General features: G+C 37.8%; 3 protein-coding genes across 5 annotated transcripts; all 3 read right to left on the reverse strand.

Annotated features, from left to right (window-relative positions):
• Positions 1-764: 764 nt before the first annotated feature.
• asb11 (ankyrin repeat and SOCS box containing 11) lies at positions 765-4,811 on the reverse strand. 2 transcript variants are annotated; one of them, XM_053627901.1, is made up of 7 exons: positions 3,899-4,805; positions 3,515-3,594; positions 3,314-3,421; positions 3,073-3,223; positions 2,173-2,307; positions 1,143-1,328; positions 765-1,043 (listed from the first exon to the last, which is right to left on the reverse strand). In XM_053627901.1, exons 1-7 carry the CDS (start codon positions 3,993-3,995, stop codon positions 919-921), a joined length of 882 nt encoding a protein of 293 aa, XP_053483876.1. In that variant the 5' UTR covers positions 3,996-4,805; the 3' UTR covers positions 765-918. The 2 variants fall into 2 exon arrangements, with proteins under 2 accessions (XP_053483876.1, XP_053483875.1); XM_053627900.1 differs by having other exon boundaries at positions 3,073-3,421; positions 3,899-4,811.
• A 2,360-nt stretch (positions 4,812-7,171) lies between these two features.
• Positions 7,172-9,084, reverse strand: LOC128608703 (uncharacterized). The gene is made up of 3 exons (XM_053626642.1): positions 8,747-9,084; positions 8,113-8,269; positions 7,172-7,800 (listed from the first exon to the last, which is right to left on the reverse strand). The coding sequence occupies exons 1-3, from the start codon at positions 8,892-8,894 to the stop codon at positions 7,383-7,385; spliced, it is 723 nt and encodes a 240-aa protein (XP_053482617.1). The 5' UTR covers positions 8,895-9,084; the 3' UTR covers positions 7,172-7,382.
• A 5,427-nt stretch (positions 9,085-14,511) lies between these two features.
• piga (phosphatidylinositol glycan anchor biosynthesis, class A) lies at positions 14,512-19,783 on the reverse strand. Of its 2 annotated transcripts, none has more exons than XM_053626641.1 (7): positions 19,674-19,783; positions 17,927-18,306; positions 17,076-17,508; positions 16,862-16,994; positions 15,981-16,113; positions 15,321-15,527; positions 14,512-15,199 (listed from the first exon to the last, which is right to left on the reverse strand). In XM_053626641.1, the coding sequence occupies exons 2-7, from the start codon at positions 18,269-18,271 to the stop codon at positions 14,912-14,914; spliced, it is 1,539 nt and encodes a 512-aa protein (XP_053482616.1). In that variant the 5' UTR covers positions 18,272-18,306; positions 19,674-19,783; the 3' UTR covers positions 14,512-14,911. The 2 variants fall into 2 exon arrangements, with proteins under 2 accessions (XP_053482616.1, XP_053482615.1); XM_053626640.1 differs by having other exon boundaries at positions 19,666-19,783.
• Positions 19,784-20,092: the final 309 nt, after the last annotated feature.

Consider the following 20,092-nt stretch of genomic DNA (forward strand, 5'->3'; position numbering starts at 1 on the left):
GAATCATCCATGTCAGTGCATGAAGAGCATCAACTCACTGAGATCGCAAACGACGGTGGGCTGAAAAGTATGTTTCTGACATTCTCCCTTGCAGGCATCTGGATTAAAACAAAGACGGAATATCCAGAGATATTGGAAAGGCTCTTAAATGTTTATTTCTCTTTCCAACGTTCCAAGTTGGTTTTTCTGCACTGACAGCCACTAAAACAATGTTAACACCCCCCCCCCCCCCCCCCCCCCCCCCGTTTTCAAAACGAAAACGCTCGGTGCTATTAAAGAAGAAGAAGAAGAAAAAAAGCTGGAGTACCCTGCTCTAGGTGCCCTTGCAATGGAGAAAAGTGGAGAAAACGAGATACGGTGCCCTATAGGCTTCTCTCCATGCACGGAATTGAGATGGGGTGCCTTCTAGGTGTTTCTATGTGCAAGAAATGTGCCCTCTTGGATGCTTCTATAGTAGAAAATAAACACGAGTTGATGCCCAGGAGTCCCATTCACCGCCATTCCGTTACTTCTGCACCAAGAAAGTTCTTCCTGTAGACCGCGTGTCTTTGGGGTTCTGTGTAAGTGTAGTTTTTATGACTCACTAGAAATCTTTAATTAAACTCTCTCTCTCTCTCTCTCTGTCTCTGTCTGAGAAAACTGACCACAGTTTTCTCATTTTACGTATCACTATGTCGCCATCTGCTGTTCACATAAGATAATAATAATAATAATACTTTTTAAAATAAATAATCCAGTATTAAAGTTGAATACAAATAATTTATTTACAGCAAAATATTTCCAGAAACTTTATCAGAAACCTAGTTCCTAAAGATTTGTCCACGTGTTTAAAATTCTGTAAGCTGAGTAGTCGGTGCAGTAAACATGAAGTGTGTGTGTGTGTGTGTGTGTGTGTGTGTGTGAGTGAGTGTCTGTGTGTTATTGATACAGAATATAAGTGTGTAGAATGTCTGGTAATTGGAGACCTCTGGCGCTGTTCAGTCTTTTTTGGCCCAAGGAACGACGAATGCATAACCGGCTCAACTGTGACAGAGACCATGGACCTACAACACAAGACACAGATGATAGATTAGACAATTCTGGTAATATAGCTTTGCTCTTAACTACGACCGTAATAATGTTTTTGGTGCGTGTTCTCTTGCCTGCTGTCTGCAGGAGATGCTGGATGCTGTTATCTATAGCCAGGTCAAGAGGTGTCTTGCCTTCTGAATTCCTACATTTCCCATCAGCCCCATGCTCGAGCAACAGAGCCACCTCCTTGGCTCCACCCACTCGAACTGCCGCATGCAGAGGTGTATCAATGCCACGCCCACACTGCACATTAGCACCTAAGCCAGTATGATACAATACTCATAAATTGCATATTGTAATAATAGAATACTGTACTTAATTGCATGAGATAATAGCTTCCATTTTAAGACTTAGCTAACTGCGTCTAATTCATCACACCCTTGCCTCAAAAGATATTGCTCAGTAATAATATTTACATAGAAACAGTTTTATATAATCCCAGGATAAGTCTGTATTTTAAAATAAAAATCAAATTGCAACTGTATTATCACCTGAAACACTTCAAAGCAATAATTTAACTAGCAGACATTTTGTGTCAGCTGTACTGTGTGTGAGATGATACTAAATTATGTGTGATAAAGAAAGTGATTCTGGCTTCCAGATGGCTGCCTTTACTGATTGCTTTATCTGAGTCCTTATGTCCATTTTAATAGATAATATTGTTATAGAGTGTAAAAAAAAACATGTAAACAAGTTTATTTAAGATTACATAACCCAAAGTTGTTTAAGGCAAATGGGTGATGATTACGCAATGTTGTTTAAGTAGTGTCAGACTGATAGTAACAGGCTTATTATTATTTATTAGCAACATTGTCACAAGTGCAGAAGTACACCAACCAGTCTTGGAAGATCAACTATCTGAAGTATCTAAATCTCAGGAAACCAAATGAAGTACAACAATGTTCTATAGTTAAGTGGTTGATTTTTAGCGCCTGTGTTCCCAGTGTTCTAAGAATCTATGCTTTTGTGTGTGTGTGTGTGTGTGTGTGTGAAAGAGAGAGAGAGTAAATGTGTGCGTGTGTATACTGACCCAAGATCAAAAGACTCTGAACACACTCTGTGCGTGTGTGTGTGTGTGTGTGTGTGTGTGTGTGTACTGACCTAAGATCAGAAGTCTCTGAACACACTCTGTGCTCCTGGTTTCACATGCACAGTAAAGTGGTGTGCCTACTTCATCCAACTCCATATCAGCATCAACCCCATAAGACAGCAGCAACTCCACACAAGCTGTGTGACCTGAAATATAATCACATACACTTTCACATGACGTATCTAAAAGAAACTTTAGTGTGTGTGTCTTTGATTCCATAATAAACTGAAAATTCCATTGTAATCCAAGACTGAGGGTAAATGGCGCACTTATATAGCTACTAGGTCAGCTAGTAGACTTGTAAGTTGTGATTGTGTGGTTGCATATAAACATGTAATGTATATTCTAATGTATTTTAATATTATTAAATGTTTTACCATGAAATATCATGGTAAAATATTTGTTTAGGAACAACTTTGTATTTTAGATCTTAAATACAGTAGAAAAATGTATTGACAAAAATATATGGTCATAATGCTGTTAACAATCTCAACATGTCTTTCTTTGCTAGGTTTATTATCATCTATTTGTTATAATAATACAAATTAAGGATTTGCTTCACAAATTTCAGCTTACAGAATAATGAAGGTTCTATCTGTGTTTGGCGACAGTTCAAAAATGTACTTTCGAATTGTCTCAGAATTTGAGTAATGTAAATTTGAAGTAACCTTCAAGTATATAGCTTGTTGAGCTGTAAATATCGATTATAGCAGTTTAGAGTATTGATAGCTGGAATGTCAAAACTTTTGATGTCCCATCTTAAAACCGACTTTGACCCACATAATACTAAGGCCACGCTGTTATATGCCTATACATGTATTGTGGAAATAATTTTGTTGTTGTTGTGGTTGTATTGTGGTAATATGAACAATGGAAGCACTCATATTATGTGGTTATGTGAATAAACACACCTTGCTTTGCGGCAGCATGTATAGGTGAATTACGCAAGTGAGCTGGGTGATGGACAGAGCTATGCTTTAGAAGGAGTCGGAGGAGGGCGGTGTTACCGCTGAAGCATGCATTGAAGAGAGGCGTGGCTCCATCGACAGACACAGCGTTAGCCTGATGGAACATACACAGAGATAATAACTTATTCACGTTGCATACACTTGTATTTATGACTAGTAAATATTCAGGTAGTTCAGGACATACATCAGCCCCATGTTCCAGCAGCAGTTTAGCACAGGCAAAATGGCCCCCTAGACAGGCCTCATGTAACGGAGTGATGCCATCCAGTGTGACCACACCAACATTCATCCCCTGTGCAAACACAAGCATTTCAGTTACACTTATGTAATGTGAATTAACAGAGAAAAGCTTTCTGAGATTCTGATTGTGTGCATCATTCTGTACCTGAGATAGGAACTTCTTAATTGGGAGTAGCCGGCCCTGCAAAGCTGAATCATGGAGAGGAGTTCTGTCTGCCCAAGAGCCTTAAACACACACATACACATGTTTGCATCTTTGTGATGGCCTTTCATTGTTATAATTAATTATGCAGCTAATTAATGCTATGCCTACACCTAGACCTAAACCTAACCAAAGGAAACTGTTTGGCAAATTTAGATTGTATTTTTTTCTTCATAAAAGAAACAATTTTCCTTGTGAGAACCATCCAAAAGTCCCAAAAGACATTTGGTCTGCACCAACATATTAACACACACCCATAGACACTATACCATTCAACATCTTCATCCAAAGTCCTATTGTCCACAAACAGTAAAAGATCAAACTCACCTTCCATAAGTGTGTTACATACCCGTCCTCCATAGACCTGAAAATCTTGTTGCCACAGTTCATTCCAAACACACACCTCAGCATGGGCTGCAGCCATCCTTCTTAAAGCCAGACTTTAAAAAACGCTTACAACAACTTGTGTCTTTCAGAAACAAAGCTCTAATATGTTCAGTTTAGGGAGACTGTGCTTGCCAACATTATATGGCCTCTACAATATCACACACTCCCCCTGACTAAACTGTACCTCCCACCAGTTATCATGCAAAATACACACATCGGCCTCCCCCACACACATGCAAAAACATGTTGAAGAATCTGGCTCCTGTTGAGAGACAGGTTTTCAAACTACCCACACACACACATACACACACACACACTCTCAGTTCACCTATTGCACAACTATGTAAATTATGCTTTTGAGCGGAATAAAGCAAGGGTCCACTCAGATGTGCACTAGACAATTTAAGTCTTTCATTCTTTAAAACTTGATCATTTACATGTCTTTAAATCTATTTACATAAACATTAAAACTATTCACTGGTAAGACTACGTCCAAGCTTACAGAAAATGTGTGAATAGTGTGTGTGTGTGTGTGTGTGTGTGTGTGTGTGTAAGCATTTAGACAAGGTGAGAACAGTGTGTTAATGTGGCTCCTCTGTTCCGCCTTGAATGGAGAATGTCTGCATTATCACAGATATGTTTGCGTTTTATTGAAGTCCTGAACTGAAGTCCTAGCCAACTAACCAACTACACTTCTTTCTGCAGACTATATGAACTTTGTATTATTTTTATTATTTTACTCGTAGTCTACACTATCAATTATACAAATTGCTTCATGTAAATTCTGCACCACATGGCAAAAATATGATTGTGCAGTTAAGAAAGAATTAGCATGTACATAAAGCAAAACATACACGTAAATGTCTTTATTGCCGTCTAGATTACAAAGACAAAAGACACAATATCAAGTTACTGCGTTATTTTAAATGATAATATACTGTAGATAACCTCAGCCCAGTCAGTTTTACAGTAGAAAGTATATGGTTCCTTTACAACTCAAATCAAATATAATATTATAATATCATAAATGACTGTTGTGAGCAGGTCAAGTAAAGGACTGTCCCCATTAGCTTTTACATTAAGTTTAATCAATTAATTCAAAAAAGAATTGGGACACTTTACAATCATTTATGGATGTAAACACATAAGTAGGCTAGCTACTTCTTAGAGGTGGTTTTGTACACACAGCTATACAGAAAACTACAGTTAAAAGAACAGGACAATAAACGAAGTTTCTTTGTGTGTGTGTGTGTGTGTGTGTAAGCATTTAGACAAGGTGAGAACAATGTGGCTAATGTGTGTTAATGTGGCTCCTCTGTTCAGCCTTGAATGGAGAATGTCTGCATTATCACAGACATGTTTGGGTTTCATTGAAGTCCTGAATGTCACATCCTGGCCATTATCTATCAAACTAACCAACTACACTTCTCTCTGCTGACTATATGAACTTTGTTTATATTATTGTAGTCTACACTATCTATTATACAAATTGCTTCATGTAAATTCTGCACCAGATGGCAAAGTATAGGACCACAAATCCTATAGTTTAAAGAAGTCCAAGTTTAATTAATTTATTTAAAAAGAATAAGGACATTTTACAATAATTTATGGATCTAAACACATTGGAAGGCTAACGGCCTCTTAGAGGTGGTTTTGTACACATAGCTGTACACAAAAGTACAGGGAAAAGAACAGGACAATAAGTTTCAATTATCATGTACCATATAAAGCTGGGAATAACACAAGCCCCTTTTCACACATTAACAGGTAATCACATTCATAAAAAAGCCTCTTAACACTTCTTATATTAGACAGGTATTTCAGGTTAATAAATCTTGCTTTGTAAAGAGATGTGCATGCTTATTGTTTAGTGTTTTAGGGAAAATGCTACAGAAATTAGGACATACAAGGCTTAGATTAGAGACCTAAACTATATACATTTAATTAAAAATGAAAACCATTTTATCAGCTACTGAAAACGAGAATTCTACACTGTCTGGATTTGACACACAATGCACAGATCAAATGTTTACTTAAAACCCAAATGAGTAGGCTATGACAGTATTACAGTTTTGTCTTATATGTGAACAACAGGACCAATCACTAAAGGATAGTGGTGATTAAACTAGTGGAAATATAAATATAGTGTCAGTTTCTGTAACCTGTAAAACCACATTAATGCACTTTAATACCAAGGAATTGATTCAGTAGGATGTTTACACTGAATTCTGCTCTTGTGAAGAACTCTGTCTTGTGTATGTGTGTGTGCGTTTTTCATGTTTCGACGCGTTTTTGTGTTCACACCCAGGCGTTAAAGCGGGCAACGCGCTGAGTGAAAGTGTAAATTCACCTCCTGACCCCCTTATTGAAAAGCAGAAATACCCCGGTATACAAGGTGGCGCAGCACAACTTTCCGTTTCTGACACCAGCTTATCACTGAGAAGAAGAAGAGAGCTGGCCTTTACAAAAAGCTGTTCATACACATTTTACTTATTTAAAGCTAAATCCTTAAAGTTCTCATTTTAAACAATATACTCTTTTTAAATAATTAATGATTTGAATTAATAAAAAGTCAGAGCAATAGCATTTATTCCAACACTTATGGGAAGACCCAGATTTTTTTATTTTTTATTTTTTTTTCTCTTCTTCTTCTTCTTTGGTGGGAGGGGTACTATTGTTGTGCCTATGTTAATGTTCCTGAAAACTGTCGAAGTGTTTTTTGTGGTCAATATGACAATAAAACAACTCAATAGTGGGGCACTTAGCTATTTGAATACTTATATGCATATTATGGTGCAAAATTAAATGCAATGGACTATCAATCAGCGGATTATCATTTGCATATTTGCAGGGAAACAAACAATGCTATTTAGAGTAGAAAACAACCCTGAAATAACTAAATGGATAATTTAGAATATATGCTTGCATTTCAGTGTCATCAAAAAAAAAAATAGCCATAATGAGTCATGAAGTTCTCATCAGTTTTGAAGCTTGAGGCTTTGTGTTGAGCTACATTGTGTTGCTAGTCATTCATTAGTGTACTAATTATATATATATATATATATATATATATATATATATATATATATATATATATATATATACACACACACACACACACTATATATATATATATAAATTGTGGACTAGTAAATAGGTTTCAAGTTTGCATGTTGAATCATTGTTTTGTAATAATACAGCTACAAAATTTGTGAAAAGTCAAACATTTATTTTTATGAATGAACAATGTATGAATTTGCAACAATAACAGGATAATAAACATGGGGTCAGGGAACAGTACTCAGAAATGGTGGTGCAAATAAGCATTACTGGGTAAACAAAGTATTTCTTGCATGTACATTAAAAAGATTTTTTTTTTAAATACAGATAAATAAAATGCACGTACACACAACAGTGGTGGTGCTCATAGTTCATAGGGGTCTGCAGGGTGACCTGATGGCGAGGAATCTGAGAAAGAGGACTGACCAAACTCAGCATTGTGCAATAATTGTTGTATTTGGAGTTTGACCGAAGACAACTGGGGTGGGGACAATCTCTTTAGTGCAGGTACCAAGCCATGAACAAAAAAGTAAATGTCGTCTTTCTTTATCTCTCTCTTTTGCTCTCTGCGCTCCTCTTTCTCTCTATCCCTGACATCTTTGGACAACAGGTAATTCTCCAAGAAGTCTGGCATGTCTGATTGCTTTCTTTTCTCCGCTCTGGACCTCATCACTGCTGGGCTGGAGATGGATATTTCCATGCTTGCCCGTACGTTTTCACTTGCATCATTTTGGTCATCCACTTCATCAGCATCAGTGTTTTCAGAAATATTGCTGTGAACACTGCAAAGATAAATTCAGCAACAGAAACAATCATTCACAGTGTGGGCCATGCCACACTTCCTAACCATCCTGAACTGATGCTCGTGAGGTCAGTGTTTGGTTAAAAAAAATATTTCACTGTAATTTTAAATGTACAATACATCTAGCAACACAAATTCAGCAGAGATTACCTATCCATAGTATTCTACTAGAGGTATGATCACAGTGTACAGGGAACATGGCCTGATATCATGTTAATCCCTGTTTAATGTCAATGCACTACATATTGTATAGCTCACACAGCTATGTATTGTAATGTTCTAATGTTAATACCTTTGAAATTCAGTTGATGTTACAAGGAACTCCATCAACTTCATATACTTCCACTGTTTCTTGTTTTTAGCAGCCTGTCCACTCCTGCAATCCTCCTCACGCTTTTTCCTCATGTATGTATCGCATAAACTCTTCCACTTCAGTTTAACCTCCTCCACTACACAGCACACAAACAATGGAGATGGTTAAAAGTGTCACAATTCGAGGTTGAGCCAGAAGCAGGTGCAAATAATGACATTTATTGAAGGAAACGTACTAAGAAACGAATACACTATGACAACTTGGAAACACACTGTGGCAAGAAACAAACACCGAGACATAAACAACGTGAGCCTTAGACACTACTTGGTAGAATACTGTGGCAAAACTAAACATAGACTAACAAGCTCAGGAAACATGGAACACAGGGGTCTAATACAACGAAAGACAAACAAACCGTGCAGACACGGACTATATATACACAGGAGTGCTCATTAACCAAAACGTGAATCAGGTGCAGGTGGTCATGTGACAACTAATGCAGTGCAGTGGCTGATGGGAAATGGAGTCCAGAGTTTCTTGATACGTGACAAAAAGTTTGTGAAAAAAAGTTACAAGCCCATGTACATAACAAAAATAAGTAAATGAAACTCACCATCGAATCCTATTTGATCTGCAATTTCTTGCCATAACAACTTCTTATCAACATTCTTGTAGTCGCTGTGGCGTTGATCATAAAGCTCTCGGCATTCAGACACCAAAGACACCAGCAGCTCGACATTCATCTTACTACTTGGTTGCATCTTCTTTTTCGGTTTCTTCTTTGTCTTCTGTTTTGGGTTCTTTTTCGGTTTCTTCTTTTTTTGGCTTCTTCTTCGCCGGCAAGAAGTGTGTGCCACTTGAGTGCCACCAAGTCGTGGTTTTTATGTAACTTCAGCGGCTCCGGGCATGTGAACAGAAGCGCGAATCTCATTGGTCGAACTGCTCGACATTAAAAACGTTTTTAAATAATTTGATGCTTTGATGCAAGGGTGTGAACACTCCCATTGACAGCCACTGATTTGGACATGACTGAAAAAACGTCCCGGTGTAAACTTGCCCTGGGTAAATGTAACTTCTTCACTTTCCCAGATCAGATTTCTGTTCCTTTAACATTTATTTAAGCTAGTAACTGCAAGAGGACTGCATCAGTCTGTGTCTCCTGCTCCTCCCACTTGTTGAAACATTGAACAAATTTAGTAGCGAGGATTAAGTTTGATTAAACTTTCCAATGTTTCTTTCCAATTAATCAATAAATATATAGTAAAATCTTCCACAATTGAGTGTGTAAGCATGTACTGTAGGCTCACATTTTTTACCTATGATTACTAAGGGAATTGTTCTATAAGTTTCCTTTATTTTATTTTTTTTTTTTGCTATATACTACATATTCAATCAAGTCAATCTTTACAACACGCATTCTAGCCTAATATTGCAGTGGCTTATGGGATCTGTTTGTGTTTTTTTTATTATTTGTTTTCTTTTTCTTTTTTTGGATTTTGAGAGGAACATGACAAACTGATTGTGAAATCAGTTCATCAAATCTGCCATTTGTAGATTAGAACATTCACTGGAACGTTTTCAAGTTTGGAAAAAAAAGAGAGTCAGCACTGCATTTCTTTGAAAGTGAAAGAAAGACTTATGTCCCTTTTCTGGTTCTTGGCGTTGGCAGAGTTGTGTGTGTGTGGGGGGTGGAGTTAGGGGTCGGAGATGCGAACAACCCTAGGCCCGCCTTCTGGGTGGGGTTGGGGGGTGGTCTACTGATCCGATTTTTTTTTTAAATTTATTTTTGTATTTATTTTTTGTAGCAAAACTTTAGAAGCAAAAATTTTAGTACCAAAACACATTTATTTTTAGTAGCAAAACATAGATCAAATGTCCATTCTAAATAATTTTATTTAAAAATTGGTTCAAAAAATCATTACACCTCAGGCTACTAAATTGTGTGTTGTAATTTGTTTGCATATGCGTTATTTCCCTTTAGAACAGTAACAGGAAGAGAGGACTTACAGGCATCTGAAACTCACCAAAAGTTACTTGCAGTCAAGGTTGAGTCGCGGCTGTCAAATTTAACACTGCTCTACATCGAAAGGGAAATTAACATTGACAAGGACAAGGTAGTCGCCAGATTTGCAAATGAAAAGGCGAGGAATATGAAGCTTTAAATGGTTCAGTAATGCATTGTTCTCATTTGAAAAATGTTTCCCCTTTTGAACGTGTTTAATGAGTTCATTCAGTTGCTCATTTTTCTTAATCAGACTGTCTGATTGTTTAGGTCAGACAACATAACAGGTTGGAGCTGTCAATGGATTTTTAAGTTATCTGTTTGTTTGTAGTTGGTAATACTGCACTGTGTGTTTTGGTCTAATGTAGGCCTAATCATTGCTGAACGCCTTTACTGTTTTTTTTTGTGTGTGTGTGAACTATTTTGACCCTAAATAGAATGTATTGTTTCTGCAAACAATAAATCCACGATACTGACCGTTTGTGTGTACTACGTGTGTGATTTGAAAGATTGCTGAACACAATACCTAAACCTAGCCTACATTGTTTTGTTTTGCCAATCCAGACTGTTGAATAGATACATGTGTGTCCATTCATATTTGAGGTTGCATTTACTTTCACAATTTTTTTTTTTTTAATTATACAACAAGATATTAATAATAAGGGGACCCTGAACATTTCTCGCCTCCCCAAAGATAAAACCTTTGCTCCGCCCCTGGTCCTTGGGTATTCCATTCTGGTATCTATCTAAAATTCAGACTGTTGTAATTGTTGTGTGACATCTGTTCATGTCTCTACATTTTCAGGATTGTCACTAAAACCAGCTATCTCATTCTCTAATTTAGATTTTCCCCTCCAGTCAGACAAATATCTCACACCTCTTCCAAATATCCTAAAGATTACTCTGTAATCCCATCTGACACTTCCTTCATTTCTATTATTAATTTTAATGACAATCCTTTAATGACAATCCTGCGTACTTGATCACACTGCCCCTCAGTGAGTTGCTTACTTAATGATATAATTAGCTTTTAAAAAATAAATTTAAAAAAGATTATCAGTTTATCTCTCAATGGTCGGCTGTGACCTTTGCTGTCATTCTGGCAGATGTTGCTGAGAGGACCTGACTGACCACATTTATGACAATCTCAACAGCTTGCAATGGAGCCATTGAATTTTTATTCTTGGTGGCTCTCAGGGAAGAGCTGTAACTTGTCTTTTTTGGTTTAACAAAATTAAATCATTGGCTTTTTATTGGTGGTAGTTTGCAAATAAAATACTGATTCATCTTCTGCAGCAGCTCCTAAATTATTTATGAGGTTTAAGTGCATCATTTCTTTTTAGCACAAAGACACTAAGACAAAAAGTTTCTTGAAGTTTTTATGGGAGTCTGGCTCAGTCTGGCTCACATTCTACCAATGGCCTTCTTTTTATCTGCTGTGTTAGTTGCTATCATTGAATGGTGTAACAAGACCATCACATTCATGTCATCACCCACAAATAACAGAGACATGAGACAGCTAACTATTTTTCTTTTTAAACTTGGTAAGGAACATCTTCATCGTCACTGCTCTCACTACTGCTGTCATCTTTACTGTTGATAGTAATAGGAATTTGGGCTGCTTTACCATAATAATGGCTTGTGTTTGCCCTTTGGGGCCTTACAGTAGAGACTGATTGTTGTGTTACTCCTCCTGACCTGACACCTGATTGCACTGTTGTTAGACTAAACTTGTCATGTTTTACCTGATAGAGAGCTCGGTGCTACTAAAAAACAACCCAATTTGGGAACCCAGTGCTGCAATCAGTATGGACTAAGCCTAAGCTGGCATAGCTTGGTTTGACCCAGCTGATTTGCATTAGGATTTTTCATGAGTTGAATTTTTAACTCTACTTGTGGGTAAAATTAGTATGTTCCAAAGCTGGGTTAAAAAACTAAACTAGGTTTATTAGCTGTAAAGAATAACAAAAAAAAAACCACTCATGAGTCTAAACAATATACAAGAAATGGAAAATCACCAAGACATAGTTAAAAGGAATACTCCAGCATTTCTTCTGACAGATCGCTAAAACATTTTCACTCATTTTCCTGTACCAAGAGCAGAACGAAAAATGCTTAATCAATATTAACTTGAAAGTCAAATGGAAGTCTACGGGCAGTCGTAAAAATGTTATAAAAGTTATAAAATAAGTTATATTTTTATATGTTATAAAAATGAACAATGAACATATATTTTAGAGAAAAAAGCTCCTGGAATGTTCCTCTTTGTTGTTCGTAAAACTACATTCCTTTTACCCGACTCTGCTAACTGTTATCATAAGTGTGTGCCTCCTACTCCTTCTACTTCTGAGCCATTGAAAATTCCCTTGAGACACACCAGTTAGTTTACAGAATGAAAAGCTTAGAATGTAGCAATACATATCCATTCATAAAAGTGAACAATACCCTATATGAACCCTTTTTTAGTTGATAAATATTGAATCTGCATGTCTTCTATTGTTTATTTCACACACTGATGGAAGTGACTGGGTAAAAGGAACAACAAAGTATGGACCCAGAAACATTTCCTCCTTATGCATAGAAAATAAATTATGTTTAACAAAAATGGCATTAAAAAAACATCAAGGAAACAAAATAATCTGCTGTTCATGAGGGAAAATATGACGCACTGTAAAAACTGCCATATCATTGACAGAATACCATATCTCCTTAAGGTAATTAATTAACACATAGGAGATGTTTTAAAGCAAACATCTACTACCCCCAACATAGTTTGATAATTTACCTGCCACAGTGACAGTTGGGGAAAAGATTCATTTCTAATCCTGGCCTACAATGTTCTTGAAATCTTAATCACATTTACAGAGCATAATGGAGACAGAGAGAACAAGTGAGTGAGAAACCAAAGTAATTAGTGTAACTGAATATACCCTCAAATTTGAGAATTCAAGATTCCTAATGCAGTCTTTAAAAACCAGGAAAATGCTGCCAAAGCAGTCACGTGTTTTGCACCCGTGGGACTTAAAGTGCACCTATTATGGTTTTTCAAATATTACCTTTAATGTAGTGTGTTATAGAGCTGTTTGTAAACAAGCCTGCAAAGTTGTAAAAAATCAAAGTGCACGACAAACTGAGTTTTTGACTCCCAAAAGATGGAACGAATCATTAGTAACTTACTTCCTATGCAGGTTTGTAACAAAAAGCCCCACCTCTGGTCTTCATCGGCTGCTCGCTGACAGTGGTAGACCAATCACAACAGACTGGGACATCTGACCAATCAGAGCAGAGTATGCTCTCTGAAAGGAGGAGGTTAGAATGAACCATTTAGAATGGATCATTTAACAAGTCGTTTTTGACACTGGGAAACAAAAAAGATAATGCTGCATTTTAAGCTCTGAGCACGTTAGTGTTTTTTGACCTTGGATGCATGTAAATATATTCTGAGACTTCTAAAAAAAATTAGGCACGTTTCAAAACCATAATAGGTGCGCTTTAAGTGAAGAAAAACTGAGTCAGTACATGGAAGTGAACGAGAACGATTTGTTCCCTTAAAAGATTCGTTCTGTCACCTATTCGGTCACAAACGAAACACCACTACAGGGTAAGTGGGGGAAGTCAACTACAGTATGAGGTGTTGTGAACAGACAGCAGATATATCATTTAAATCTACAAAAATTTGAGAGAGATTGCCATGTTGCTCCATGATCTCCATGTTGCCATCGCAACCTGGACCAGGATAAAGCAATTACTGAAGTTGAATGAATAGGACACTAAAACGAATGCAAATTAGGAAAAATACTAGTTTGTTCCAGGATTGAAAAATGGGAAAGGTTCTGTGCTTAGCATGTGAAAATAATTAACCTGAAGTAAATCTGAACACAACTCCTTTTCACCTAGGACTCCAAAGATACCTAACAAAATATCATATATTGTGCATTATATATTCTGTCATCTAAATGGCATTTTACATCTGCAATAGAGAGCACATGCTCTCTTTATCAATATGTCAGGTGAAGCATAACAATTTTTTTTAAAAAAAGGCTGACACTGTAAATGAAAGTTTCCAAGTACAGTCCCATTATACTAGCAAATAATATGATTAAATGTAAGCAGTAGCCATCTCTCTGCCATCATAGAAAATCTGTATTTGTCAGATCAGCCTCAGTTCTACCGGAAGAATATCTGTAATTACCAGCTCAGTTACTGCAGTGGATATGAAAGAATATTACCACTGGAAGTCATAAATCATGGCTCTCTCTCTCTCTCTCTCTCTCTCTCTGACTTTAGGGCAAACTAAAGTACTTGATCAGCCATAAAAGTGAAGTATGTTGCCATGTTGCTTATTTCCAAGTCATTAATAGTACAATGATACAATATTTAACAAATCGTTGATTCATTTATATACATTCTCTGTAAACAATAGAATTTTAAAAAATCATATATCAGCTTATGAGATTAATAACTTATGCTGCTTATATACACAATAAACAAAAACTGTGGGCAGTGGTAAGTGCTTGGGTGCCACTGATCACTAGCTAATAACTGTAATTAAAATAAAAGGACAACTGCATGTTATAGTGTTTTAATAAATGACACAGTGAGTCTTCTTGACTAAGATCATAACTACTACAGACTTTTTTGTGGAATAAAGTAGTTCATCACACTTGCACCAGACACCCTTCACTGGAATGTAAACAGGTCAATTCAGTGCACTTGTTTAAAATTTCTGGAGGTATAAACATGGTCCCACATATCAGAAGCTACATCCTGACCACACTAACACTTTAACCGTCTTGTATCCGCAACAGCACACCGTGCTACATTCAGGTCTTTACTCTCTTCCTTCCCAAAGCCCCGCCCCCAACGACCACCTGGTCCAGATGCATCCACGGCAACATCGATGAGGTGATTGGGGAAGAGCCACTGCAGGAATAGAAGGAAGAGGAAATTGATAACAGCTACAAAGGAGAATATAGAGCCAGCGACAGCACCGCAGTGAGAGCGCAGCCTCCGAAGTCGAGCAGGTAAGGGCAGGACTGGTTGCCTGCATGCGTGATCGTACACCTACCAACACACAAAAACAGTAAAGTTTATATAGTATGATGATCAAAAATTTTATTCCAATAATTGTCAAGATATTGTCACAACCTTTGCTTTACAAAACGTGACTCAAGCATACACACACCTTTTCTGTCCGCTCAGCGACATTTCTCCAGGTGTAGAGAGTTTGGACCTGGCGGTGGATGGCTGCAGGAGAGGGAACTTTGCCCGCACGTTGCCTGGCAATAACTTTTTCTAATCCAACACAAAGGGAGCTGACTGTCGGCTCACACAGGGTCACCAACTCATCAGGGAGAACCTCCGGTATACCTCCAACACGAGTGCTCACCACCTACACACACACACACACACACACACACACACACACACACACACAAACATTGAAGAAGAAAGCTAACTACATTGCTGTCTTCCCTCCAGGTGACTGTGTGTCAAACAAGTACTGTGTGCTGTACTCGCACTCAAAAAACTTCATTAATAGTCATTGGGTACGGTAATGTTATTTCCAACCATTTTCTATACCACTTATTCTACACAGGGTCATAGGGAGCCTGGAGCCTATCCCAAGGAACTCGAGGCACAAGGTGTGGGACACATTGGACAGGGTGTCTTCAAAGTCTTTGGTTTGGGGGAGGAAACTGGAGTTTCTCTCCCTGTGGCAGAGGTTGGAATCAAACCCCCAATTCTGGAGGTGCAAGACAAACATGCTAGGTAGTGGTATTTATTTTCCAATAAGTATTCCAAACTAAAAGCACACACATCATTTATAAGTAAACACACTGACCTGCAGGCCACAGCTGGCTCCCTCTACTATGGCCATGCAGAAGGCTTCAGTTAGTGATGTATTCAGGAAGATATGACCTTGCACTAGCACGTCCCGTACATCCTTGTGATCCAGAGCCCCCAGAAGACGCACCCTAGAGACACAATCACATGATGCATACACACAGAGCGTGTTTAATATTCTACGCTAATCAACTTACTAGTACGTACGAGACCCAGCAAACCATTCAAATTATCTATATATTTTCATAGGTTTAAGAGCCAAACCATTAAATGAAAAAAGTTTCATAATGCATTCCATAAAACTAACTACAACTGTGGATTATTTTACTTCTGTATTTGAAACATATACCATTTAAAGTCAAAGCTTTATAAAGTTTATACCCAGGACTTCTATATGACGGGCAATGATTCTCCACAAGACAACAGCTTTTTATTTTGCATGTGTCGCTGTTCAAAGAACGTTTCTGAAGGCATAAATGTAAGCAGCATCCCTGAAATACTTTTTTACTCTGTCAATACTTGTCACTTGGCTGATATACTTCATTATAGTATTATACTAGTTAATCGGCTACAATAAATGACTATAGATAGTTTGCACTACACTTTTTTTTGTGCTGCCTGTGGCAAATGGATCAGGGATGTTCAAATGAAGCCTTCAGACCCCATTGCCATGAACTTATCATTTCAAGTTTCCTGCGAACTAAACATATGTCAGTTAGATGATCTGGGTTAAGTGTGCCAGAGCAAGAAATGCTTGGAAATGTGACCGGTAGTGGGGCCTAAAAACCAGAGCTAAAACACCTGATATTGGTATTTTGTACTCTCCAGTCAACTGGAATAGTAAATACAGTGGAGGAACATAGGGCAAGACTTTCTTACCTGTCATGAAGCTGATATTTCTCTCTAACTTCTTCCAGAACAAGGCGCTTAGGACCTTCTCCACCAATCAGAAAGCAGAGATCTGGATGTCTGGCACAAAGCTCTGGAATAATTCCACCCAACAGGTCAATTCCTGGAAACAGTGATGGGCCAATCAATCACAGAACACACTCCAACACTATAAAAGTCCCCTATTACATCATGCTCTGCCTACCCTTCCTGTAGACCAATCGGCTTACTACGACAATGGTTATTTTGCTTTTGTCACGGCAACTGGGATCAGGTGTGAAATCAGTAGGGTCAACTGCATTGGGGATGACAGAGACGATGTCGGGGTTGAGGGCGGCCCTCAGCACAGTGTTCTCCTTGCTGGTGTAGGACACACATACAATGTGGTTGGTGTCGCACAAAGACACAGTAAGCAGTTTATTGGTCAGCACAGAGCTGAGGTCAGCGAATCCGAAGAGCGAGTGGTCTGTGAACACGGTGTTGAGACCCATGGTCTTGGCATGGAACAGAGCATCATGGGCCATGGCTGAGAAGGAGCTGTGGGCATGCACCACAGTGATACGCTCACGCACGAACACACACCTGAGAAGTGGCAGGCTATGGAAGCAGGTGGTGGCCGTGGATTGGTTATACATCACCTACGGGAAGAAGTCATGAAGTTATCATTCTCAGTTTCTGGTAGTAAATTAAAGTGAATGAACTTGTGTAGTAATTTTAAAGATATTTTGCTCCTCAGATGAGGGACTTCACTTTAACTTTAATTCTGGTATAATATTGACACACACTACACTCAGCCAAAGCTTCTTCACGCTCACTGCTAGTCAGATGTACCACCAGTACTTTAATTCCAGAAGTATGATGGTATCTTTTCATTCCATGTTTATTCACCAGCAACATACTCTCCAGCAATGGGTATATGAAACATTGATAAAGGGGCAGAAAGTGGAAAAACACAGATAAAAAAAAAGCAATGAAGCTTAATGAATAGCATACATAGGATGATCAAACCAATTATTTTACTTTTCAACCTAATGCGGTCGTGTTTAACTCACAGACCTGAAGTGGGAGGTAATACACCTTCAGTCCATTGTTGAGGTAGCGCACTCCACGCCGCTCGCCATAGGCGTGTGTTGCTATCACCACCTTGTGGCCCTTCTCTATGAGGCACTGCGAGAGCTGGTAGATGTGGCTCTCCACGCCACCCATGTTGGGGTAAAAGAAGTCAGACACCATGCAAATGCTGTGCTTTCCGCTCTGCAGATATCCATGATGTCCGGAAGTGTTGAACGAGTGTGTGTGATGAGGGATCTCTGTGGAGGAGTGTGTGTGAGGACTGAAGGGTTGCGTCTCAGAAGGACAGGGCACAGGAGACTGGACATTAACTCGCTTTCTTTGCCCCATTCTGAGGTGTGGTCATGGACTAGAAAGTGGAGAACCTGTAACACAAATCCAAAGAAAGATTACAATTCCTAAAGTCCACTTACCAGAGTATGGAAAAATGCACAAAAAAATTTCACCCACTTCAAAATGAATAAACACCAGTCCTCAAACAAGGGTTAGTACTGTGGAGTAAAACCTGTCCCTGGGGGTGGGGCACAAACCTTCTACAAAGCGTTTAAGTGAACCAAAAAAAAAAAATTAAGTGAAGGACAATAAAATACATATATTTTTTTAAATGACACCAACATTGATTTCAGGGGCACATTAAACTCCAAATTAGGATTCAGTCATTTATTTATTTATTTATTGTTCTTTTAATGCCTTGCCAGCATCAGTAGCTATTTTAATGACAAGATAGAGGTAGGTTAATCAGGACATGTTTAACAGGGTTAAACATTCATGTATCATCAGTTCTTTTAATTATTTCATTAATAGGACATCTATTTTTTTAAGAAAACCATTCAATCCAGTATGGGTACCATTCAGTCCAGTACATTTTGACTCCCTTTATGCATTCGTGAAGTTTTTTTTTGTTCATGCATTGTATCGTTAAATATCAAAAATCTAAAACGTGTTTCTCATACCTGACACCTAGTCAAACCCTTTCCAGTTGGTTTTGTGACTGTACATCATTCCTTCAAATGCTATTGAGCTTTAAATTATGGTATATTTTGTGTATGGGCCCATTCGGTAGTGAAATTCATATAAAATTTACATATGATTTATTAGCTTATTTTAATAAAGATCAAAAATCTAAAAGGTGTGTGTCATACCTGACACCTAGTCGAACACTTTACAGTTGGTTTTGTGACTGTACGACATTCCCTTCAAATGCTATTGAGCTTTAAATAATGGTATATTTTGTGTATGGGCCCATTCGGTAGTGAAATTCATATCAAATTTACATATGATTTATTAGCTTATTTTAATAAATAACAAAAAGGTGTGCGTCATGCCTGACACCTGGGTGAACACTTTACAGTTGGTTGTGTGACTGTATGTCATTCCCTTCAAATGCTGTTGAAGTTAAGGTCCTATTCCTGTATTCAGTAATTAAGTGTTTTTTTTCCTCAAAATTCATGTCTCTAAATAAATAAATAAATAAATAAATAAATAAATAAAATACAAAACGAACTAAGTAATATTACGTTGAATGTTAGGACAGCTAGTGCTTCTACCAGCCAACCAATGACAGCTCATTTTCATGTGAGAACTGGTTCTGTAAATGAGTCAGAATCCAGCTGCTTGCCCGTGATGACAGACGATTATAAACATCTGAGCAAATCTTTGATATTACAATTGCTCTACAAATACTCTATGCAGTAGTAAATCGGCACTCTTATAAAATTCAACACCTGTTCACCTGATGCTGCCTCAAATACGTCTCAGCGTCTCAGCCGTTCACAACAAACCATTCAAGTCTTCCGACATTTCCGCGTCAGTGTTTTTCTTCTTCACCACTAACTTGTGAAGTACATTTCAGTTCAATGTGTCACACTGCCCTCTAGTGGATTGCTCATGAACACAGCGCCCATGATACACCCAAGAGTTCTTCTAATACAAAGAAACGTAGAGTAATTCAGTCATTTAATTGAACAAAAAGTTTAACAAAGGGCTTAACATTACTGATATATAATACACAGTTTTGCTTATCCTCGTCTCTTTAAAGTTTAGCTGTAGATGTTTATTTAAGACATGGTCTATGTCCCATACCACATACTGCACTGAAGTACATGTCTGAATAGAACACAGATATGGGTACTAATAGATGTTCTGATCTAC

Source organism: Ictalurus furcatus, chromosome 6, assembly GCF_023375685.1.
Source record: "Ictalurus furcatus strain D&B chromosome 6, Billie_1.0, whole genome shotgun sequence".
Taxonomy (NCBI): Eukaryota; Metazoa; Chordata; class Actinopteri; order Siluriformes; family Ictaluridae; genus Ictalurus; species Ictalurus furcatus.